At 36.6% G+C, this 26,698-nt stretch overlaps 2 protein-coding genes across 2 annotated transcripts; both read right to left on the bottom strand.

Moving 5' to 3' along the window:
• Positions 1-429: 429 nt before the first annotated feature.
• Positions 430-7,360, bottom strand: LOC121422409. The gene is made up of 7 exons (XM_041617423.1): positions 6,393-7,360; positions 5,115-5,192; positions 4,348-4,761; positions 3,872-4,105; positions 3,567-3,631; positions 2,585-2,764; positions 430-2,067 (listed from the first exon to the last, which is right to left on the bottom strand). The coding sequence occupies exons 1-7, from the start codon at positions 7,042-7,044 to the stop codon at positions 1,381-1,383; spliced, it is 2,310 nt and encodes a 769-aa protein (XP_041473357.1). The 5' UTR covers positions 7,045-7,360; the 3' UTR covers positions 430-1,380.
• Positions 7,361-9,426: 2,066 nt separating this feature from the next.
• Positions 9,427-10,584, bottom strand: LOC121422407 (histone H1-delta-like). Its single transcript, XM_041617422.1, has one exon. The coding sequence runs from the start codon at positions 10,461-10,463 to the stop codon at positions 9,927-9,929; it is 537 nt and encodes a 178-aa protein (XP_041473356.1). The 5' UTR covers positions 10,464-10,584; the 3' UTR covers positions 9,427-9,926.
• Between the last annotated feature and the right edge of the window lie 16,114 nt (positions 10,585-26,698).

Raw genomic sequence — 26,698 nt, 5'->3', positions numbered from 1 at the left:
ATTTTGATGTTGATTCCTCCAACATGGTCTAAGTTCATTGACCCTAAATGACCTTTGACCTTGGTCATGTGACATGAAACTCTAATAGGATGTTCAGTAATACTTGATTAACCTTATGTCCAAGTTTCATGAACTAGGTCCATATATTTTCTAAGTTATGATGACATTTCAAAAACTTAACCTCAGGTTAAGATTTTAATGTTGATTCCTCCAACATGGTCTAAGTTCATTGACCCTAAATGACCTTTGACCTTGGTCATGTGACATGAAACTCTAATAGGATGTTCAGTAATACTTGATTAACCTTATGGCCAAGTTTCATGAACTAGGTCCATATACTTTCTAAGTTATGATGTCATTTCAAAAACTTAACCTCAGGTTAAGATTTGATGTTGACGCCGCCGCCGCCGGAAAAGCGGCGCCTATAGTCTCACTCTGCTATGCAGGTGAGACAAAAAAGAAGAATTAGGAGAACTGTGCTTATGCATCATGAAAATGAATTAATAAATAAAATTATCTAATCCATAAAGTGTTTTAAACAGCTGAGCAAACAAGACATTACTGCGCAACATCTGGTAGAAATTTATTGTAAATATGTAGAAGTACTGTTGAGGTGTTAAACCCCATGGACAGTTCAGAAAATTGTTGATTTTAGTTTTTGCCTAGGAAAAGTTCTCTACAGAAATAAGGGATTGTTTCAGACAATGTCCAACATTAGCATTTTTTTTCTAATATACAGCTTTTTATCAGCTGCACTAAATGTATATTCATCTTTCCATTTTTCCTAACACCCCAGTCCCCACTGATAATTTACCTTCCAAAGTTCTGAACAAGAAGATGGCTTTGGTTACCTTTCCAAATGTGAACTAATGAGGGCAGTAGAGAAATCCATATTCACAAAATTATTGACTTCTCTATCGATGATGGTCCTATATAGCTTTTAATAAACACAATTTTAACATAAAAAAGACATCAATTCATGAATTATATGGAAGTATACATGTTTCATGTCTTTGTCAATAAGCTTATACAGTAAATTTGATTTTATCCTGAAAATTCATATCCCATTCCTGCCAAAGAAATAATTTCATACCAAAAAAAAAGGAAAATTCAGGGGACCCAAATCTTTAGTTTTTATATTGTATTAATTTTGTGCAATGTACATTAGACCTGATATAAGATCTCATCTTCTTCGGATGTGTCTTATGACTGTACCAGATCTTTAATTTTCCCTGAAAATTATTTGAGACTTCTTTTTTTATATAAAAACTTCAGTTAGGTTTAGATCTCTAAGAAATTGATTCAGATTCTTTTTTTTGTGTATAAATGTGGTGAAAAATCTTGTGCAGCACATAAAAATAACAATAAATTTTACTAATTTTATACCATGTCATCTGCAGTTGAGGAGGCACTAGTAAATGCTATTTTATCATGTTCATCAGAATGCTGATCTACTGTACAATCAGTTAGAGAGCCATGCAACACGACTGCTGGATTATTACTGTGAGATACACTATCACAACTGAGGTCACCAGCAGCATTATGGGATGTGCTATCAGTTCTACCAGGAGCAGGGGGTTGACACTCGGAAGGGGCTGAACCATCAGCTACTCCATTTCCCATCAGGTAACCACGTCTGTCTGATGACAGGTTCTCATGGCCAGAATGCTGGATTTCCAATTCATTCTGGACAGTCGATCCCACTCCTGACACCTGGTTTGAGTCTCTAGTTCTATTATACTTACTTACATTATCATCAGATGTGACTGCTGTTGTCTCTGAGGATGTTGTAGGTGATCCGGCCTTTGATAATGACCTTTGCACTGGTCTTGAATGGTTACTGACCTGTTCTTCCAAGGTATTTGGAATGTTACTTGCTCCTAGGGATATGTGGATGCCGCTTTGTGACAGGCTCTCCTGGACCGCACTGAAGTTGTTGTCTGAAGTGCTACTGATGTTGATTGGCTCCCGACCCTGTAGTTGCAGTACGATTACTGAGCTATACATGTTGATCCTTGGGGATGATTGCGAGCTTCCGGAAGCTTCCTTTTGGTCTGGAATGCCATCCTGATTTTAATAAGTTACAAATCAAAACAAAATTTCATTTTAATTTTGAAGGCTGAACATATGATCCAATAAAACTTAAAACCTTAAATCTTGAGTCTTGTTTGATCAAATAATTGAACTAAATCAAAAGCTAATAATAGCATGGCCCGCTGGGAGAATAGTTTTCGTAACTGATGTGGCTACCCTGGGTAAATATGTCGTTATTATCATTATTATTAAAAGAGAAAATAGTAAATGTCATGAAATAGCAAATTGACAAAAAATCTCAATATCTCCTTACCTGAACTGAACTTCTTGGAGAAATATGTGTCATAGCAATAGTAACAATCTAGTGAAAGTTCTTTTCCAATACAAGTAAATAGTTGTTTACATTATTAATTTCTAGGTACAGATAAATACATAAATTCTTCCTGCCTTGTGAATTCTTAAAAGGTATGTGATGTTGTCAGGATGTTTTCTATTTGAAGATCACTATTGTTGATTGCAATCAAGGACCTCTAAAGCTATCTGAACAAACCTCTTGACTTGAATTGCCGGCTGGTGCTCTCTGTCTAGACGGATGTGACTCTTCAAGCTCCTTGCACTTACTCTCTAGTTTGGCAATCTTACTCTGAAACTGCTTCATCATAATTGAGTGGGCCTCACTGAGTTGGTTATACTTTGTTAAAAATGATTCTGCTAGTTGTTTCCATTGAGACTGTGTTTTTAAAATTGAAAACATATATATAAAACAGGACATGAGAATAACAATGAGAAGAAAACATCCAAACACAAGCAATAAACTGAAATATCAATCTCAGTGAATAAATGGCACTTCCTGGGACACAGGCAGGATGTTCAGTAATACTTGATTACCCTTTATGTCCAAATAAAAATTTCATGAACCAGATCCATATACTTTCTTATGTCATTTAAAAAAAATTAAACTTAGGTTAAGATTTCCATCTTGACGCTGCCAAAGTGCTTGATGAACTATGACTGAATAAAGAAATTTTTTATGATTGCAATCATGTCCTTATCCCATCGCTGTCACCAGTCACCACTGTCTGTTAAATAATGTTTACAAAGTGCTTGATGAGCTAATGAACTAAACATTTTTTTTAATGATCACAATCATGTCCTTTTCCTACCGCTGTCACCACTGTCAATAAACAATCTCCACAAAGTGCTTGATGAGCTAATGAAGTAAACAAAAGAATGTTTTTAATGATCACAATCATGTGCTTATACTCCGCTGTCACCACTTTCAGTTAAACAATCTTCACAAAGTGGCTGGAGTTAACGAACTAAACAAAAGAAACTTTCTATGATTGCCATCATGTCCTGATCCCACCGCTGTCACCAGGCACCACTGTATAAACTGTATACATTAGCTATTGGTACGTTAAAACCTAAAATATATTCATTTGTTAGGAAAAAAAATGATTGAAAGGTAATCATGAATTCTGAATGATTACTGAATTCATTTATTGGACTTAAAATGGTAATTCAAAACTTACATCATTTGAGGATGACTTTCCTAAACCCAAGTCTCCTTCCTGGTCAAAATGAAACCGTGGGTCACCTAAAACCAAAAGCAAAAGTAAAGCATTTGCTTCTTTTGATGATCATGTGCAAAAGAATCAATAATGAGATGGTATCAAGTGGAATCGTGTCATAATAAAAATATCAACAAACCTCTTCATTTCAAGACCTGTCAACTATTCATAAGTGAGTGAAGAGATGTCCCAATGATGATGATGATAACTAATGATAATCATAAAAATAATGGTAAAATTAACAATAACTACCAGAAAATACACACCTGAACTATCATCACTTGTGTTATTCACATCTTCCCCATGCATCTGCCGAGCCATTATCATCTCTAACTTCTGCCTCTTCGCTTTAGGTAAGAGTCGTGTTGTTCTCCTTCCCTGTCTCATAACTGGTACCACTGGATTGATGAAGAAGTCTTGCATTGCTCCAGAATGGTGCAGTAGACCTTCAGCAGCCTCGTCTTCATGGTCCTGGTCTAGATGATTGCTAGTGTCATTACCTGAAGCAATGAGGATTCAGAAAATAACATTATTACCTAATTCTATATAATTTTTGAAGATTTGCATACTGGTAATTTTTACTGATTTTATTGGAAATCCTATCAAGGTTTAATCCCAGAACAAGTTGATGTCCTCCTTTTCATCATCTTATTCATGAAAAATACAGCACTAACACAGATTAACTTTTCCTTTCTCATCCTCTGAAACTAAATTGAATTATGAGCAGCATAAGAAATCCTACCTGTTTGTTGGTAGTCATTCCCCTGGTCTACTCCATCTTCCTCCTGTGATAAGGAGGCTGCTCCATTGGTAGTGACATTCCAAACCTTTCTCATTGGAGGAACTGCCCTCCCTATCTTCCCCCCTCCTCCTGTGGAAGTGGATGGTGCACCTTCCACACCTGGCTCCCTTTCGTAATTCCCCTGTGCTTGCTCCTCCTGACTTGGAGATGAAGGTTCTTCCTTGATGATAAACTCCTCAATATTCTCCTCCATCTCCATACCCTGTGGAGCTGCATCTCCCACTCTTGATGGAGGTGGAGTTGTTAACTGAGATGGCTGCTGCTGAAGAATGTTGGTGGTCTGGCAGTTCTCGGATGAAACCCCATTTAGGGAAAGATGAGGATATATATTCTGCAGAGTCTTGATGTATTTGGCTAGGTGTAAAAGTAAAATAATTTCACTGAGGGAATCTATTCTGACATCAAGTTGGTTTTGATAAAGCAGAAAAAGAGGAAAGATATTCATGAACCAAACTTAAAAATTTGGTGGAGCTCATGTAAGTTGTTGCCCTTTGCCATATTACAAATACCTCCACAATATGTTTTTGAAGGTTCATGATGATGAAATAATTTGTGCCATTTTCAATTGTTTCCATAGTGCTGAAATGATAATAAAAAAAATCCACTTTGAAAGTGTAATCTTGAATATTGAAAATAAAGCATGCATGATTCTCTAACAAATATGTGAAAACTACTTCAATTCAACAGTATATAGATCTCCTACTCACCCATTGGGTTTGGTGTAGAAAAAGACTCTTCTAGCATATCAGAAGATGATGGAATATTGTGCTTTTGGCCTGTCTCATCTGGGAAAACAAAGAATTTTATTATGTAATTTCAATATGAGATTTAACATACATGTATATACCGGGGGGGCGGGGGGCACTTCCATTGACGAGTGGATACTATGCACGTCCATGGGGTCTCAAAAAGGATGAAAAGCACCCTAAACACGTATTTTCCATATTCTGAAAATGCACCCCTTAACAAGTATTGGCGTGTGAAACCCTACCCTTAACAAGTATTCAAAACAAAACGATACTATCTTGGCAAATATTCCCTGAATTGACCCCCTAAACAAGTACAATGATATTTTTATTGTATGTAGTCATCGGTTTTACCTTTACCCACATCATTGGGTTTAGTGCAGCCCCACCTCTCACAACTCGTGCAAATCATACTCTAAACACGTAGTGTTGACTCTTGGGGCAAAAAGTACATCCTTTATAATTATAAAACATTTTAGTCTTAATTTTTTATATCCTCGCAAATTTGACCCTAAACATGTAGCTTTCCTAGCGAAATAGATACCCTTTTTCATTATTTTAGTGTTTTTGACACGTAACGTGCCCTATCTTGAAAAAGACATCCTTTACATGTTTTTTTTTATGAATCTACATATAAAATAATTAGAATTATCCAGAGGGCTCTAATGGTCAAATACAAAATGCTTACATTTAAGGTTTTGAACATAAATGATATGGTCAACAAAGGTTGATTTGCATTTTGAGAATTCATACAAAAAATTAGCAAAACTATTGTTCTTTCATAAAATGAAAATTTATGAAATTAAGTGCATGAAGACATTTTGCTATCAATATGAATACAATTAATATCATTTTTTAATATGAAAAAGAAAAATAATTACTGGACATCAGTAATGTATCCATCAATGAAAGAAGAATTCATCACATCTTCATCCTCCTCTTCAACATCACCATCATCATAATCATCATCAATCATCTCCATCACCAACCGATCATTCATTATCATCATCCATAACCATCATCCACTCATTTGTCATATCATCCTCATCCATCCATCTATGCAACCATCCATCCATCGATCCCTCCATCCATATCCATCGATCCCTCCCTCCCTGCATCCATCCATCCAACCATCCATCGATCCCTCCATCCAGCTATATCCATCTATCTATCCATCCATCCATCCACCCATCTATCCATCCATCCACTCATCATTACTCAAATCCAGCAGATATATACCGTCTTCTGTTGGCCTATGCATCGAAGGATGTGGAGCAGAATTACCCACTCCGTGGACATCATACGATCCATCATTAACCTCTGTATCAAAGAATGATCCAACCCGAAGTCGGTCTCCGGTCGCTCTCGGCAACTTGGACATCGGTTTCGGAATGATTGATATCTTCCCGCTCATAACGAGCATGACCTGTCGATGTTTGGTGCTATTATCATGAGCTTTCACAGAATCCAGTCGAAAGTTAGTGGCGCCATGTACGAACGTGTTGGTAAATTCGGCGTCGTGCATTTTCTGATATTCCCGACAATAGATGCAAAACATGCATTCTTTCTCTGGGTTAAATTCCAGCCACGGGTACTCCACCACCCAGTGAGGAATGAATGTCCGGGCCCGTCTGGTTCTATCGTATGCTTTATAGACATTGCTCTTATGAGACTTGGAGGCAAGGAGGCAGAGTTGGGCACCCTGAGCAGCTGGATCGAGCAGCTGAGTACTGCGATCAGCTTGTTTGTTGTGCATACCGTCTGTTTCCGCATTCATATTCGCTTGATTTGTATCGTGGTAAACGGGCGTGTTATTGTCCACGTCGCCTGCTCCGCCCCGATCGGCATCGCGAGGTTTCGCTCGAATTTCAGGGGCTTGATGGACGTCCATGGTCTGCTACGGTAAGGTACTTGTTCTAGGGAAGTTTACGGTGATTCTGGTACCAAATACACTCTAATTAGCCACGAACAACTTGCTACATTAGTTAAAATGCGTGACAACCAACTAGCGACTTCGGGCAGTAGTCAAGTAGCCATAGTCGTCCTGCCCTTTTCTATGCATAATGAGCTACTTGCCCGCATGCGCATTTCAATCAAAACACTTGTCCTCGAGGGCCAATTTTATGAGACGACGCCATTATTATGTGGGTACATAGGCCTTAATTAGATTGTAAATAATCAAAATATATCTCGTTATTTTCTGTTTATAGAACTTTTAATGAATTCTTAAGGTAAAAGGTATTGTTTTTTACTTTATTATTTTGAATAGAAATGTTATAGGGAATTATTTTACTTTAAATACGTTTCAAGCATACATGAACACCCCTATCAACGAATGGACCAAGCATAAATCCCGGGAAATTGAACTTCCAGAGATAATATACCTGTACCCGTATGTTGTCAGTACCGTCGCGTCGTACTGTCCACGTATTGTGAACTTGGCCAAATTCTTTGTTCATATGTAAAGGGATGTGGGATAGGGGATGATTTTAATAGATCAAGACCGAAGAAATATAATGGACCATGCTGCTAACCACTCGGCTGTATAAATTTTGTTATATTTGTATCGCTGTCAGTGATCCAGGAATTCTGATCAACATTACATTGCAACTATTGCAGGAGAAAATTTGTGAATTGTAATAACTTAGGGTAAAGGATATGTATATTCATTTAGTAGAGGCCTATTATAGATTTTCGTTTTTCAGTTGTGATGTGTATAGGTGCATGGCATTCTATTTTTTTTAATTTTTTTTTTATAAACGAGGACGGAAATATTTTCATCCTCCCAGTTGCAACTGATGAAGAGCATTCATATTCAACTCGCAATTTCTGAATGTCTATCATAATTATATTCGGAAAAGGTTATTTTTAATTTCTACAGCACTGATAAAATCATCTTTGTGGCTAGGCCAGGGCGGATCCTGGATTTTCCAAAGGGGAGGGGGCGCATTTTAGCCTGGGAAAAAAATTGACAAGCAAAAAAGGTAAGGTTTGAGGGGGGCACACTACTATTTAAACAACATTTTTACATTACAAATTGCCGCTCAACGTGGGGGGGGGGTGGGCGGCACGGGTCGGCTTTGCCCCCCCCTCCAGGCCGACCCGCCAGTGCCTGTGATGGCTGAACATGAAACGAAATTTGTCCTACTTATCTCGCCGCATGCACCCAATTATCTCAGATTTTTACTTTTGTATACCCCCCCCCTTTTTAGGGGGAGGGGGTAAAATTGACGTGTGATCGTTGTAATTTGAATTATTTCAATCACAGATACTCTTTCACTCTCTGTTCCGAGACGCCGTTGTGCACTCTCTTGTCGAGAGGACGATATAACAAGAAATTCACTAATTTTGTTAAATATGAAATTCATATTTTATGGCAGTGATCTCGTTTATTATTTTGTTTTGACGAGACGAAATCACTTTCATATACATGCATTCTCTCTTTTGATAATTTCCCAATTCACACAGTTGTATGGAAGTTGTCTCATTTCTATGAAGTTTTTTCAAGACGAGATGATTTCCAGATATTTTTTATTACTTTTGTATTTTTCTTATGCCTATTATGGCCATCGTTGTAACTTGTTATATTTCTTCTTTGCCATCAAAGAAATCAAATCATTGTCTTTGTCAATCATTGGCCTACCCTTGTTTTTTGGTCAATTATCTCATTTCTTTTGGAGAAGAAACAGTTTTCACACATTTCCTTTATTTGTTCAGTCTTACATTCAGATTTTTTATGGAAGTGATCTCATTTATAAGTTCTGTCGAGACGAGATAACCTTCATAAACTCTTTTTCTCAATTTCCAACTTAGTCATCCTTTTATGGAAATGATCTCATTTCTAAATCATTGTCGAGATGAAACCATTTCCATAATTATCCCTCTTGTTCAATATCAAATCCCGTCCAAGTTCTCTCCAGCAGAAATCTCTTTTACATATAATTTTCTTCAATTTTTCCATGCAACTCGGTCACTATTTTTATGGAAATGATCTCATTTCTGAATATTATAGAGATGAAAACATTTCCACAAATTTCCCTCTGTTCACATTTCAATGAAAGTGATCTCATTTCTACTTGTAAGTTCTGCCGAGATGAAATCACTTCCACCGATTTTCTCTCTCAATTTCCAATTCAATACTTCCTAAAAAAAAAAATGATCTCATTTCTAAATTTTGACGAGATGAAATCATTTCTCCATTTCACAGCACGCGTTGACGTATACCAAACTCTCCTCAAGATTTCTCGAAAATGCACTACAACTGCCAATCTACACTTTTAGTTGCTTTTTTATTACAAAGTTATTACATTCCATGATTTACATATGTAGATTTAAAAAGTCAATAGTCTCTTTTGGGTTGGATCTTCCACATAAATAATTGTCTCTGTACAATGTCTTGACGTAGTTTGATACTCCTCAAAATGGTTATCTTTATCACTTCAGCTGGCGGTCCAAAATACATATTTCAGTCCAAAAGGTCCTGTATCGTCGGGCGAGGTAACTGGCAAGTCTCATTACATGACGAAAGTTTATTAGGACGTTGAGATGATTTCCAATTTAAGAAGAGTTTGCATGATTGAAGATGAATCCAGGAAGTTACTAGCGTTCGACTTCAGAATTCATAATTCAGGGTGTTGTGATGGTATAGAAAGCTAAGGACGAGAGTCACATTCTCACTGATTCTAGAGGGGTTTTATCGGGAGTTAAGTCCAAATGTCACAGACAACCAACAGTCACAAAAATATACATAGTCTTTGTTCTCAATGAACACGTTTATTTCTTTGATTTCTTGGCGGCCTTCTTTGCAGGCTTCTTCTTTGAAGCTGGTTTCTTGGCGGCAGGCTTGGCTTTCTTGGCGGCTGGCTTGGCTGCCTTCTTCTTTGGAGTTGATTTCTTTGCGGGCTTCTTCGCTGCTGGTTTCTTTGCGGCCTTCTTTGCTGCTGGTTTCTTTGCTGCTGCCTTCTTCTTGGGTGTTGCTTTCTTTGCCGGCTTCTTCGCTGCTTTAGCCTCTGCGAGGAGGAAGCTTCCAGAAGCCCCAGTTCCCTTCACGTGTCTCAGCTGTCCTGATGAAACTCCACGTTTGAGAGCAAGCTTGATGTGAACGTTGGCACTGTCACCCACTTTGTAGTTGGCCTTGATGTACTTGAGAATGGCCTGACGAGATGACCCCTTCTTCTCATTCAGACTTTTAAGAGCACTGGCGATCATGTCACTGTATTTAGGATGATTAGCTGGGGTCTTAGGCTTGCTGGTCTTCTTCTTTGCTGCCTTCTTAGGGGTAGAAGGAGCTGGAGCACTGGTATCAGCCATTGTTAGAATATATTGATACGTGAACTTGACACGGAAGAAAGTGGGTGTGTTGGCAACGAGCTGGCTTTCGACTAGCAAAACAAAATGCTCTGAGATGGGGACGCTGAGGACGCACTAGTATATATCTAGTTTTTGCGGACGTCGGGGAAAGCCGGTAAATAGAGTCTGCTGCGACTGTCTAAAATGGCGGACGTTCATACCTATGTGCTTCTTTTCTCTACTTTGATCCCCTTTTAAAACATCTTGTAGAAATCGATAGAATCGATAATCTTGCGTGCAGATACACCAAATATTCAACTTTATATCACCATGTTCCCAGAGTACATGGGTTCTCGCATTTACGGAAATTCAATCGGATTTGAGAAACACCTTCAATCTTAAGAAAAGTGATATTCTTATGTTTTCCTTTATTTTAAGACTAATTAATGAGTTTCCAAATTCCATCTTTTCGACCATCAAAGACAAGTTCTTCAACTATGTGACTGATGAAAATACTAAATGAAGGGAACTGGTGAACTTGGGTTATTACCGATATTACCGACATAACTAACACATATTTTGCCTTCCCCGCCATCTTGGCAAATTGATTTTTGAGCGAAAAAATACAAAATTAACACATTAAAACTCTCTATAAAATCTTCGCATGTATATAAAAGGTCGTAATGATTAATTCGACGTATATTGATACTTAAATCAGACTGATTGGTTGAGACAAACGAAAATTAGAGCTGATTTTGTGTTCCATATAATGTCTTTGCCTAACCCCCGCCTTCCAAGTTCCTGAAGAGCTCGCGCCCAAGCTCAAAACATCAACACACAGATTTCTAAAAAATAACTCTAAATTTACACATTCTTCTTCTGCCGAGAGGGTGAAAAACCAATCTATTCCATATTTTACAAAGGATTGCATGGTTTGAAACGAGAAAAGTTAGAACATCAAGCAGAAAACAAGACTTCGTATCTTTATTTTAGGTTTTGTTTATACACCCGAACTCGGATTTGACAAGCGGCTGGACAGAAAAATTTTCTCGCTGCGTCACAACTCGGTGTTCACTCCCGAGCTACAGTGTGGAGATGCAGATCAAGAAAATTTCCCTTTCCTTATTATTTCATGAAAACAAATTATTATCTCCTCCTGTGGATCACTTCGTCTCTGATATTTTCACACTTTTATGTAATTAATAGACCGTATTTTTCGATTTTTAGGAAAACTAAGCGAGAAAAGGACTGACCGCGCTTTGACAGGTATTTACTGACTTGATTTTTTTTATCATGAATGATCGCTAGATCATGTTGAGAGTGCGGGCATTCAACTCAGTTCCTGGCAAGCAAGCTGATAGAAATGAATTAGAATTGTTGTCATCAATTTCACCTAAAGAATATCTTGGGAGAAAAGATAGCATTTCTAATTATTAAAATAAAATATTTTTCTGGAATTTTCCTGTTTTATGCGACGTTGTGTGAATACAGCGCAAAGCGTTTTCCAGTTCGAGCAAATTATTCGTCAGTTGGCGAGAACGTCCTAAAAATGTATTCAGTGAGTATAGGACTATAAAGATATATATGTTTTTTGGGTAAATTTCTATTGATTTTTTTATTTGAACTTGAATTGAAAAATAATTCCATTATAAAACTGTGATATTCAGATAAATCCATTACAATTATAATCACAGCTTGCCTGGAATCATTCCGAATTCCCCCATATTCGATCTCAGACGCGGTATCTCTCGTCCATCAGAATCTTGTCTATCAGAATCTTGTCTTTTAAATGAATTGAGAAATAATGAGTACATTTAATATAGGTATAAATCTGAAAGCTAGAAAAAGAGGTTGAACAGATGAACAAAACAATTTGAGGAATACACCACAGTTATACTGGATTAATTCCATATTTGTTTACAGGGTATTTAATAATTTGTAAATAAAAGCCATTATAGATAGAGGAAAGACGAATGTTGCAAACGGATTTAAGATGAAATCGCTATCCACTGACCATTTGTTGTATAGCAAAAAAAAAGAAAAAAGAAAAAGTTATGCCTTTTGCAAGAACCCATCATACACTAAAATAAATAATTCAAAACCATATTTGAAATCCTGTAAAGTGTCTTATTTGAGAATTAATTTATATATTATTGTTATATAAAATAATGAGTTCAATCACGGCTATAGAATAACCATATCTAACATCATTTAAAACTGTGGCCTTTGTGACAACGAATCAACTGGCGGATGATTTCCATCGACTGAGGCAGAAGTTATTATGATGACCAACAATAATATTATATTGATTATGAATATGATTTTGACCTTGAATAGACTTGTCATCGTGAGCAGTGATGGCAACTCCTGCCTCTGTAATCAAGTCTTGTGATTAATAATTCAATTGATTCGATTTGCATTTATTGAAATAATGTATTGTATTTATTGATCGAATTACTATATACATAATTATGTAAACACCATAATGACCTATTCTTCGTTTAGAATGAGAGAGTGCAATGCCCTTTGTCTTTTGCGCCTGTATACTTCACCTCAGTTATCCTTACAGATAGAACCTGAAGGTCTGAAATTATATAAATAAAGAGGAAGTTCATTCCCCTTCTAATCTGAAATTGGAAAATTAAAGTAACATAAATCTAAGTAATGAAGATTTGGTTAAAATCCATCCAAGAAATTTGGACTTTTAGACTTCTCAGTGCAAGGGCACGTTTATCCCTAATAAGACCGGGGGGGGGGGGGGGGCTGATTCAGCTCCTAGTATAATGACCGCATCGCTCTCTGACCGTTTACATTTTAGACCGGAATTTAGACCGGAACCCTAACATTTTGTTAGTGCATGCAAACCCAAAATTGAAAAAAAAAACAACCCCAAAACAAACAAATACGTGAATTAGTGTACAAATCCAATGCAAATAGTGTTTTAAACTAAAATTCATAAATGTATCATTATTTTTTTCCGTTTACTAATTATTTTAATCTCGTATGATATTATGGTCAAAACAAAGTCCCTGACAATTTTCATTGAAAAAAAAGTCGAAAAACAGAGAAATACATAAGAAATTTAGAAAACCAGAAAAATACTTAAAAAGTAATATGTAATATTCGATCAGATTTCTATATAGTGTCTGTGAGCCAAAAACAGCATTTTAATTAGCATAAGTTAATAGCAATGAGATTTTTTTCACAGTCTTTGATTATATAGTTTTGTGGTTATGCCATGGGTAACGTGCATGCCAATTTTCGTCGCGATCGGCGGTCGAGATCATCAGGGGGTGGGGGCTGAATCAGGCGTCGTAATAGCCCAGTCTATTTATGGTTAAGAATTACATTGGAACTTTGCAATTATATGGCAACTGCCGTGGTAACAGAGCTCAAGCAGCCAATCACATTCAATGGTTCAATATGGAAGTTGAAATAATGGGAAATTTCAATAGTCTTTATATATGAAACTGCCCCCTGATGTGATTTTCTTACCTCACGTACGAGCACACCTCGTATGTCACGTGGCATCTAATCCATAGAATGCTATAAAAGTGGATATGATTTAGGTGTGTATTCAATGGATGATCAGATACGTCCACGCTGTTAGCATTTAGACATTTCTGTTTCATCATGAACCATTTTAAACAGCAGAATAGGGAATATGTGGAAATACATGAAGCATACGAATGACACGGGAGAGCTGCTCAAAGAAAAGGGCATAGAAGAAAATTAATAAATATGTGTCTTTAAGTCAATTTTAGGATATTGATTGGTCATTGGTTTCAGTGCGTATTGTCAAATATGTTGACCAAACTGATTTTATTGAATTGAGATTAATGATTCATATACATACAGGGAGTCTATCATCCCACTTTCCTGCTGCCATCATGTCCATTTTAATTCAACATTTATTTCAATTCCTGCAGAGCGTATATAATTCCATTTTGCTTTCATCTCTTCGTTCTGCAGAGATGTAGATACACTATTCGTATAGTTTTCTATCTTTTGTATCATTTTATTGGCCTCTCTTCTCCCTTTCTTTTCAGCTATATGTTATACCCCGCCTTTTCTTCTCTAACCAAGTCCCTATAGCCTATCTTTCACACTCTCCCTCCCTCTTCATGCGCTCGCACACACACACACACACACACACACACACACACACACACACACACACACACACACACACACACACACACACACCCTCACCCACACACTCTCTCTCTCATTTTCTTTCTTTCTTTCTTTTTTTCTTTCTTTCTCTTTTTCTCTCTCTCTCTCCCTCTCTCTCCTTCCTTCCTTCCTTTCTTTTCATCTCTCTATCGCCCCTCTTTGCCCCTCATGACTTTTCTTTCTTTCTTTCTTTCCGGGAGGGGTGCAAACTGTCAATTCGTGCTTCTAACCCCGTCCCCTCTGTGGAGTCCCTTTTCCTCAACTCAATAAGGACAATTTATTAGTGTAATAAGAATTGTCCATATAGAGATAAGAATGACACTTCGTTACGATAATTCTAGGATTATGAATAGCGATCCGTTTGGGGTAATTACTATAAATTATGAATAACATGCATTTGACATTTCATCAATAGTGATCACTCCTTCAATCATGACACTCAATGTGAATTGTAAATCATGACCTTTATTATGACATCATGGATAACATCCATTATTGACTATTGCCAATAAAGGTTTAGATGAATGGCGGCCAGGACAAGAGGCATAATATTAGAAATGCAACTTATTTAAGAATAATACTATGTCCATGATATCAGCATTTGCAGTGATATCAAGAATTTCAGTCCCCTTGCATCCATTTCATGTTATTTACCTGTATGAAGTATATTCTCTCTCCAAAATTAATGTAGATTAACACAAAGTGTGCAACTCACAGTGATGATAAACAAAATATCGACAGAAATTGATATATTATTCTTGGAAACGATCCAGATTTTCGGGGTGACATGTTTTACACTGTATTGGCTCATATTCTATTCTTCGCTTTCTAATAGAGAATGCCACAAAATTCAAAATTATTTTGTAAAAGAATACGTTATTAATACTGTCGATATGACAAGGTATAGGGAGAAATGATTTTAGAAAAAAAAATCGAAAAGGATTATCAGAAAGAACAAAGAAGAGTAATAGGCCCCTACAGTTGGTGTTTAAAGGTCAAGTCCACCCCAGAAAAATGTTGATTTGAATAAATAGAGCAAAATCCAACTAGAATAACGCTGAAAATTTCATCAAAATCGGATGTAAAATAATAAGTTCTGACATTTTAAAGTTTCGCTTATTTTTCACAAAACAGTGATATGCCTAAGTCAGTGACATCCACATGAGACAGTCGATGATGTCCCTCACACATTATTTCTTTTGTTTTTAATTGTTTGAATTATACAATATTTCATTTTTTTACATATTTGACAAAAAGGACAAATTTGACTGAACCATATAGTATTAAACTGTGCTAATTCCACAGGTTCAGGGAGGAATCAATTGTTGTATCACTTGACAATGAGGAGAAAATTAGAATATTTCATATAATAAAAAAAAATAAAAAAGAAATAGTGAGTGGATGATGTCATCAGTATCCTCATTTGCATACCGATCAGGGCGTGCATATAAATGTTTTGTGAAATTAAGCAAAACTTTAAAATGTCATAACTTTCTTATTTTACAACCGACTTTGATGAAATTTTCAGTGTCGTACGTGCTTGTTGGATTTTTCTCTTTTAAATCGAATCATATTTTTTGTTGGGGAAGGACTTGTTTTTTAAAAGATGTGGGAAAAAAAATAAAGAATGTGATAGGGCGAGGGAAGGGCAGAAGGAGAAGAATAATTAGAAGAAGAAAAAGAAGAAAAATAAGAAGAAAAAAGATAATAAGAGATTTTATAATTTTTCAAATATTATTTTTTTTTACATTTACCATGAATGTGAATTAATGTGTGGGATGTGATTTGTGTTGAGGAATGAAAAAGCATGTTATGAAAAACGTAAACATCAGTTAAAAGTAAGAGTATATCCAAAATGAATAATACTGTGCAATGCGTTTATAACTTCCAATTATTCTAAAAACAATTTTTTTGAAAATAATCTTTACCTGTTTCGTCAAGTCAATATACTCTAAATGAAAACGGGTTATAAAGATAATGATCGATAAATGATTGATATATTTATCTTCTTCAAATTCGCACAATATATGAAAATATTTAAAGAAGCGTAATAGTGCCGAATCGGATTTAAGAGTGAGAAACGAAGACTAAGCTGCATATAATGAGCGACAAAATAATGTTATCCTTAATCATGTTAAAATAGTAATTGATGGAAGGCGATAATTAGCCTATATCGTTTGCGGCCTGCATGAATGAAAGACATGCAGGATAGAGGTGTGGAAATACTGATTCTGAAGTGATTACAAATCATGTCATTTTACAAGAGTCATGTTTCTACACCATCATAGCTTTTAATCTAAGTCAGGATATCATTTGCAATGTCGATTAATCCAATCCGACGCGCCTAAGAAAATAATATCCGGTTCAGTTTCGAGTCGAAATCATGATGACACGTAGTCTAAAACGTACGTTCAATATGGATATTATTTGAAGGTGCAATTAGCAAATTAAATATTGTTCCTCATGAAATGTTAAGTAATAAGGGCCAATAAATTAGTTGCATGCAAAGGAACAATGAGAAAATTTGAGGGGGGGGGGGGCAAAATGGTATATATATACAGGAAAAATTTCTAAATAGTCGCGATCTATCGATCCCCAATGACATTTCAGTATCATAGCATGATATTCCCAAGTTATAATATAATTAATGGATATACATAATTATTATGCATTATATCATGAATTTCCTTTCTTTCACTTTTCTCTTGATAGTGGATAATTTTTAGAGAGGGGTGAGGGTAGAGGAGGGAAAGTGCAAATATAGACATAGAATTCGGACATATCAAAAGTGATGTCATTTTTTTCTGAGTGAAAAAATGAAGCATAATAATAGGGCTACAATGAAGCCGGCTTATTATTAATGCTGAACAAAAAAAGACAAGGAATTCAATTTCATCGTTTAACCATCAAATACAAAAAAACAAAACAAACAAGTTGACAACTAAAATCAAGGGAAAATACAATGATGGTAAGGTGACCCCGGAGAAGCAAGGCTTTTAAAAAGGGGGCACCAAGTAACAAAATTATCAATAATTATAAAAAAAAATGCAAACCTAACTACCCCCCTCCCCCCAAAAAATAAATTACACACTCATGCAGCAAAAAATATATATAAAGAGCAACACCACAGGAACTTCATTAAAGTAAATTTAAGGGAGGTTAAGAGGTTAAGATTCCCCTGCACAACTTTTTATATCTCGAAATGGTTGAGCTGTTTTTAATGTCATTAGGAAGTTTATTCCATAGTTTTGGGAAATTAATTTTAAAAGAATTAGACTCAACAGAAGTTCGAACCCGAGGGAGGTGAACGAGATCACTCTGACGAGTATTGTATGAAATGATGAATTTGGCGCGAAAATATCTCTTAAAGGACAAGTCCACCCCGACAAAAGTTGATTTGAATAAAAAGAGAAAAATCCAACAATCATAACACTGAAAATTTCATCAAAATCGGATGTAAAATAAGAAAGTTGTGACATTTTGAATTTCGCTTAGTTTCACTTAACAGTTATATGCACACCCTGGCCAGTATTAGGGGACTGATGACATCACGCACTCTTGTATTTTATTATAATATCTGAAATACGAAATATTCTGATTTTCTCACCCATGTCATTTAAAATTGAGCTTTATTCCTCCCTGAATTAACAATGTTTAACATTATGTAGTTCAGTCAAGTTTTACAATGTTGTCAATTCTGTATAAATTGAAATATTGTTAATTCAAACAATAAAAAACAAAAGAAATAGTGAGTGATGGACATTATAGATATAGACTCTCGCATTTGCATATCACTGAGTTGTGCATATAACTGTTTTGAGAAAAATATGCGAAACTTGACCATGTCATAACTTTTTTTATTTTACATCCGATTTTGATGAAGTTTTCAGCGTAATGCTCGTTAGATTTTTCTCTCTTTATTCAAATCAACATTTGCCTGGAGTGGACATGACCTTTAAGGTAGGAGGTAAAATTTTAGAATGGAATTTGTACATGAAGACAAGTGAATTCAGTGATTTTAATTCTTTTAATGGTAAAATATTTGATTGGGTAAATGGCGGTTTGGAATGACTATCAAAAGCAGCATTATCATAGGCGGCGGAAGCGGGAGGGGGGGGGGAGGGGGGGGGGGGGGTACGTGTCCCCCCCTAAATTTTAGGTGGGGGACGGTCTCCCCTAAATTTTTTTTGATAACCTTTTTTTTTTTGCTTGTCAAAAATTCTTGATTATGCAACTCCTTAAATTTAGGTTGATAACCTTTTTTGGGGGCGCTTGTCAAATTTTATACCTGTGTCCATCCCAAAATTTCAGGTGGACACCCCCTAAATTTTTGGGCTTCCTCCGCCAATGAGGATTACATATTATAATTCGGATTGCTTTCTTTTGTAGAATGCACAACTTAGGGGATTTTTAAATGTGTGACCCCAGACACTATTTTAATAGTTTAAATGTGGAAGAGTAATACTGTTGTATAAAGTAGTCAAAATAGTCTGAGGCATAAAATGTCTAAGTCTGCAGAGAAAAAGAAGAAATTCTTCATCTGTAAAAAAGAAATACGTCAATGTAAAAAAAAAATGAAAATGAATCAATCATTTGTTTGTTTTGAGAGAGTAGGCCTAGTATGAATTCTATTGCGGAATGTTCGGGCAGGATTTCTATTTATCATTATGATCATGCCAAGAATTTATTCGAGAAGATTTGATTTATCAATGTTCCAATTATGTATATTGTACTCAGGCAAAGCCATATGAGTGGAAGGGGGGGGGGTGATAAATAAGACCTTTTCAATATCATTCAGGGGGTGGGGGCAATATTGGATGCCTTTTTGTGGTTGACCACTTTTTCCATGATTTGATACCATTATTGTGATTGTATCAACATTCGTTCGCACATTTTATTGGAAAATTTGGTTGAGCTCACAGTTAGGATCATTTATCTGCACAAACGAAACTGGAATGTTATATTTTGAGCGATAGTATTCTCCTTTCTGGTACTCGAATGAAACGTCAGTACTTATCTCTTATAAGCATTTTGATTTATGATTTACATGTATGTGCAATATGAGAAGAGGGTGATTTGAATAAACTACTCTTTGCTAAAAGGCTTTATCCGTGCCAGGAATGGATCGACGGACGTAATGGTTTTGCACAGTGTGACAATACCGTATTTCACACTGTCTTCACATCCCCTTTACTGCGATTGAATGGAACAAGTTTCACACTGGTATAGAATGTCTCAACTCTATGAATAAAACACGTGGTGTATGAAATGTGAACACACCGTCAAAATGATATTGTTTTTTTCTATCACTTTAAATGATAGGCCTATCTGGGCGTTGTGGCGTACGTGCGTCTGTAATCCAAGCTGTGGGGAAGTTATAAATTTATGCAGAGATTCGAGGTTCGATCCCTGGTCACGTCTTTCGGATGGTGACGTTAAAGGTCGGTCCCAGACGTAAATAATCATATCTGATATTGATACACGTCTGACAAAACTCAAATACACACACACATTTCATTCACTCTGTGATTGTCATTGTGTGTTAGTATTCACAAACTACCCAATGTGTACCAAAGTGTATGCTACAGCGTGAAAACGTCTTCCTATTTATTGAAGTAAAATGTGCGCACAGTGTTTATATTTCTATGTGTATTTTTCTTGCATTGTAGGCCGCTCCTTAACACTTTCGCGTGTGCGAATAAGATTTATAGGTTTTTATGTAGGTTATCGATTGTTGTGTAATAGTTGGTAGAGTATTACACTTACACTCTAAAAACAGTGGGTAAAATTTTACCCAATATTGGGTGGGAAGGGAACATGCATCATTCCTGTGTATAATTTTAACCCATATTGGGCTATTTCAACGCAACATCTTTTTACACAACCAGCATGCATGTTCCCATTCAGGGGCGGATCCAGGAGGGGGCCGAGCCGGCCCCGGCCCCCCCTATTTTTTGACAACCTGCAGAAAAAGTGTACTCTTTACCTTGATAGAAACTACGAAAAACAGAAAGAAAAGTAAGAAAGAGGTATTTTACCCATGATGTGTAATTTACAGCCTCGTAAGGGCCGGCCCGACCCCGAAAGGAAACCAAAAAAAAGGTGAGGGGAAGAATTGGAAAATAGACTTGATATAAAATTTTTCGCTCGCGCTTCGCGCTCGCATTGCCTGTGTAATGAATCCCATTCAAGAGGGTTAAATGACACTAATATATAACCAATATATATACATGTAAAATATACAATATATCCAGTTCTGATATCAATTTGCACACATTTTTTTAGCTCGCACATCAAGCTTTCATTATTTTGTTTGATTTACACAAATTGTTGATGTGTATCAAAATGTTCAGCTCGCGCTGCGCGCTCGTATTGTTTGATTTGTGAGAAACCTATGCTCTTTGGAAATTCTTACCAAAATTTGTCAAAATGCTCCTTTATCTCGCATTTAATTGTTTGAGACACACAGCTTGTTTATTTAAATAAAAACGCGCTAAGACTGTTCATTTTTTTCAGGTCGGAATATCAGAAATTTTGAACTCGCGCTTCGCACTCTCATTATTTGATTGGTGATACTTGTATCCTCTTCATTAATCACTAAAAACAGTTCCTAATTGAGTCACTTTTCACGTTATACCATGGTCACATTTGTTCTACGGCGGCCGTACGGCGAGTCGAAAACAGCCTTTTTATAGTAGTATAGTAGTATAGTATTTATTTCAAACCATATCAAACACAAACAATAGTACAGAATACAACATCATAGGACTCAGAATGATAGGTTTGGGACCCAAGTGAAGCACAGCTTGTTAACGGGCCCCTTTACATAGTAAGTAACATATTTACAATGGGTGTAACTTACATGTAACTTAAGAATAAATGATTTGACAGTATAATAAAAGGGGTAGGTTATAAAATAGAGATGTTTCAGCTTGCCTAAGGTAACCCTATTAACAGCCTAAATGAAGCAGGGCCTCATCAAATGAACAGGAGCCCCAAGACAACCGAAACACCACCCTTTTTGACCCCTGTATAGACAACCTCTAATAATAAACACACCCGATTAAAAATGCACGCACACACCTCACACACACACACCCACACACACCCTCACACACACATGGAGACCTCACCCATTGCAATCTGCTGAATGATTTATACATTAATTAATTATTTATCAATTTTGATTCAAACCACCTATATGTAGTTGGACAAAAAAATGTTAAAACGGCTGTTTTCGACTCGCCGTACGGCCGCCGTAGAACAAATGTGACCATGGCATTACTACATGATAAAATTTCGGCTCGCGCTTCGCGCTCGCATTGTTTAGTTGGATACTTATCTTTGTTCATGATTATAAAAACTGCTCTGAATATTCAGTTCTAAGGTTATAAAATATCAAAGATTTTTAGCTCGCGCTTCGCGCTCGCATTATATATTAAGACCACATGAGATACCGTATTGTTTATAGCAATGAAAATTAACATATAATTAAAACTTCAGTCTTTAGTTAGTACTACCCCCTGAAAAACCAACAAAAAAAAGCCAGATTGTAGCGGCCAATCGAGAAATATGTTGATCAAAATATTTTTCGGCCCCCCCTATTGGCGAAAGCTGGATCCGCCCCTGCCATTTTACCCTGTATTGGGTCAATCTTTTTTTTTAGAGTGTATTATTACCATAAAATGTGGGATGGGATAAAAGATAATACACTATTAGTCAGAAAATTAATTTCTTCAATTAATCATCCATTCAAACAAGAATGACCATTAGTACGTTTTCCCTCAAAAAATATGGAATAGACTTTAATGCAAATTTGAGTAAAATATGCTAAACAAGTCAACACACTATGATCACACTGTGCTGAAGAAATGCCACGCAGTGGTAATTTTCATCACGGTGTGGTCACTGTGTGGATTTATATGAACATACTTTACAGAACGAATGTCACACTGGCTATCTAAATGGTGTGGTCACTGTGTGGAACTATATAAACATACTGTGCTGAACGAATGACACACTGTGGCTATCTTCTTCAAGGTATGGTCACTGTGTAGAACGATATGAACATGTTATGTTGAACGATTGACACACTGTGGCTATCTTCTTCAAGGTGTGGTCACTGTGTGGAATTATATACAACACACTGTGCTGAACAAATGTCGCACTGGCTATCTTAACGGTGTGGTCACTGTGTGGAACTATGTAGACACACTGTGCTGAAAGAACATCACACTGTGGCTATCTTCACGGTGTGGTCAGTGTGTGGAACTATATGAACACACTGTGCTGAATGAATATCACACTGGCTATCTTCATGGTGTGGTAAGTGTGTGGAACTATACAAACACGCTGTGCTGAACGAATATCACACTGTGGTTATCTTAACGATGTGGTCAGTGTGTGGAACTATATAAACACGCTGTGTTAAATGAATGTCACACAACTAGCATGCATGTTCCCATTTTACACTATATTGGGTCAATCTTTTGTTAGAGTGTATTATTACCATAAAATGTGGGATGGGATAAAAGATAATACACTATTTTTCAGAAAATTAATTTCTTCAATTAATCATCCATTAAAACAAGAATGCCCATTAGTACGTTTTCCCTCAAAATATGGAATAGACGTTAATGCAAATTTGAGTAAAATATGCTAAACAAGTCAACACACTATGATCACACTGTGCTGAAGAAATGCCACACAGTGGTAATTTTCATTACGGTGTGGTCACTGTGTGGATTTATATGAACATACTTTACAGAACGAATGTCACACTGGCTATCTAAATGGTGTGGTCACTGTGTGGAACTATATAAAAATACTGTGCTGAACGAATGACATACTGTGGCTATCTTCAAGGTGTGGTCACTGTGTGGAACTATATGAACACATTGTGCTGAATGAATGTCACACTGGTTATCTTAACGGTGTGGTCACTGTGTGGAACTATATGAACACACTGTGCTGAATGAATGTCACACTGGCTATCTTCATGGTGTGGTAAGTGTGTGGAACTATACAAACACGCTGTGCTGAACGAATATCACACTGTGGTTATCTTAACGGTGTGGTCAGTGTGTGGAACTATATAAACACGCTGTGTTAAATGAATGTCACACTGTGGCTTTCTCCTTCATGGTGTGGTCAGTGTGTAGAAATATATAAACACACTGTGCTGAATGAATATCACACTGTGGCTATCTTAACAGTGTGGTCACTGTGTGGAACTTTATGAACACACTGTGTAGAACGAACGTCACACTGGCTATCTTAATGATGTGGTCACTGTGTGGAACTACATAAACACACCGTGCTGAACGAATGACACGCTGTGGCTATATATCTTCATCATGTGTCATGTAATGACTGGTTTTTATCTTTGTTGCATGAGAACTGTGTGAAGACAGAGGGACGAAATGGATTTTATAGAACTCTAAGTTTCTTACTAATATGTGAACAGAGTGTGTTTGTCTTTAATTACACACAGTGACCACACACATTTTGTCAAACAGTCGTTATCACACAATTGAAGAGTTAGATCGCATATATTGTGAATCGTTACTTTGTATGTATGACATATATGTGTCATAGCGATACACGTACCACACTGAATCCAGATTGTGCTCATACTGCAGTCACTTATTCATCTAGTTATAAAGGTGGTACTCCGGGTTAAAAATAATTATATCTAAATAAATAGAGTAAAGATTAATAAAGTAAAACCCTAAAGATTTCATCAACATCTGATAACATAACGAAACTATTGGAATTTTAATGTTAGCAATACATGTATTTTTTTAAAAGTTATATGAACGCCGTTATGAATATGCTCTAGGTGGGCTGATGATGTCATATCCCACTTTTCCATTTCATATGTTATGTCATCATTATTATTTCATATTTGCATACGTGTGTGTGTGTGTTGTGTGTGAGGGTGTGTGCGTGTTTGTGTGATATGTCTCCTTTGTAACCGTTTCAGCCGTGGTCATCTTACTCATAAAATCATGAGTTAATCGATGTTTTTCATAATTGGAGAACAGAATATGAATAAATGTAATTTCATATATAAAAAAAAGAATGGGGACATGACATCTTCAGTTTACTCAAAACATATTCATGAAGATATACATAGAACTGTTTCACCGAAATATTGCAAAACTATAAAATATCCTTTTTTCAATGTTTTATTTGTCTGATTTTTCTTATCTGTTCAAATCATGTTATTTTCTGTCTTGAGTACCTCCAGTATTCCATGTCGAGGAGCTACGTCGCATGCGCGAACGGCGACTAGATGGTCTAATACTGTGAGTTGCATTTTAAGAACAGCGCCATCTTATCCCGATCTTCTCTCGACATCTTTTATATCTGTAGAGGTGATATATCTCCTTGGTTATTTGTGATAGGTCCATGGTCATACACTTATGTGTTCCTCTCGAATTTCGAATTATGTACAGCAGCCTAAAATGTAATTTCGTGTTTACACTCTTTGTGGTCACCTATTTTCAACAAATTATTACACGATTTTAGCCCTAAATTTTAGGGTAATGTTTCGATGTGGTTTCATAAGATTGGCGATATCCCTCCATCATCAGTTTGGAGCGCGTTTTGGCAGCATGCATCCATCATAACAATCGATATTGTCATTGACAAGGTCCAGGTTTGTTTTTCATATTAGCAGTTGTTTACGTTGAAATAGAATACAAAAGATATACATACAAATGGTACAAACCACAATGTGTTCGGCATTGATTGCCAGTAAACAATAAGGAAACACGGGACAAGAACGCCTTAAAACACACTCCTAATGTGCCCTGGATATGGTATGATGTTTTTCTTGGTAAGTCAGATAATTCATCTTCAATATCTATTATGAAATGTCCGAGTTGAACTGTATGCATTATATTGAACATGTACTTGCATTGTTACTTCGATCATCATTTTGTTGAATGGAAATAAATAAATCTAATCTAAATTTATAAAGGTATTGCGGCTCAGTGGTTAAGTCTCCTGACTTTCACCACAACGTCGGTGGTTCGAATTCCACCACAGCACTCGCGTCCTTTGGTTAAGCGTTTATCTTCATTTTCCGCTCTCCACCCAGGTAGGTGTAGTAAATGAATACCCTGAAGGAAGAAATTCCTTGAATGCTCGAGCGTCCGATCAGGGTAGCCGCTTGCCGAGTCTGGGTGTGCAGCGCTTAAAAACATTGTATTGAGCGCTATATACACTCGGCAAAAAAAGTTATTGGACACTTATAAAAGTTAAAATATTCCATACAGATATTTGATTAAAGGCAAATTAGTGTATGTCAACATGACCAGACAATATTCCTCTTCCCGTATGACATGAAATTTTCATGTGAGCAGTCATGCATGGGTGGTTAAATGCTTTAAACAATAGCAATGTCAGTAGAAGAAAATTGCAAGAAATGGACCAGTCAGTGCATGGCTGGTTACAGGCATTAAACAATAGCAATGTCAGTAAATGAAACTTGGCCAGAAAACGATCAGCCATTCTTTCAGTTGTGAAAGTTTATGTGGCATCAATATCCATTTAACGATGAAAGCAAAGTTAAAGTCAAATACCACTATAAAAGTGAAGAGAAAGTTATCCACCTTGGATGCATCACTATTCCACTGGAATGAAGTTAGTCGATGAAAAAATGTCAAATTTCAGTATCTTGGCATAAGCAAAAGAAAATTCAATATCTCGTTTGTCCGCCCTGGCTCTGAATGAGTGCAGCACATCGATGTCACATGCTTGTCACAAGTCGGCGAATATGCTCGGGGGTGATGTTGTCCAATTCTTCCCGGAGATAACGCCGGACATCTCTAAGAGTGTCTCCTGGTTGAATTCTTTGATTGATCAATTTTCCTAGCTGATCCCACAAAATTAATGTTCAATCGGGTCCCGGGGGGGGGGGGGGGGGGGGGCCACTTACATTGACGTGTGGATACCATGCGCGACCAAAAAAAACACGTAAAAAGGATGTCTTTTTCACGACAGGGCACGTTACGTATGTAACGTGATAAGGGTGTCAAAAACGCAAAAATAATGAAAAAAGGGTATCTATT

The sequence above is a fragment of the Lytechinus variegatus genome, chromosome 10, assembly GCF_018143015.1.
Source record: "Lytechinus variegatus isolate NC3 chromosome 10, Lvar_3.0, whole genome shotgun sequence".
Classification (NCBI taxonomy): domain Eukaryota; kingdom Metazoa; phylum Echinodermata; class Echinoidea; order Temnopleuroida; family Toxopneustidae; genus Lytechinus; species Lytechinus variegatus.
This window is presented reverse-complemented; position numbering and strand designations above follow the sequence as displayed.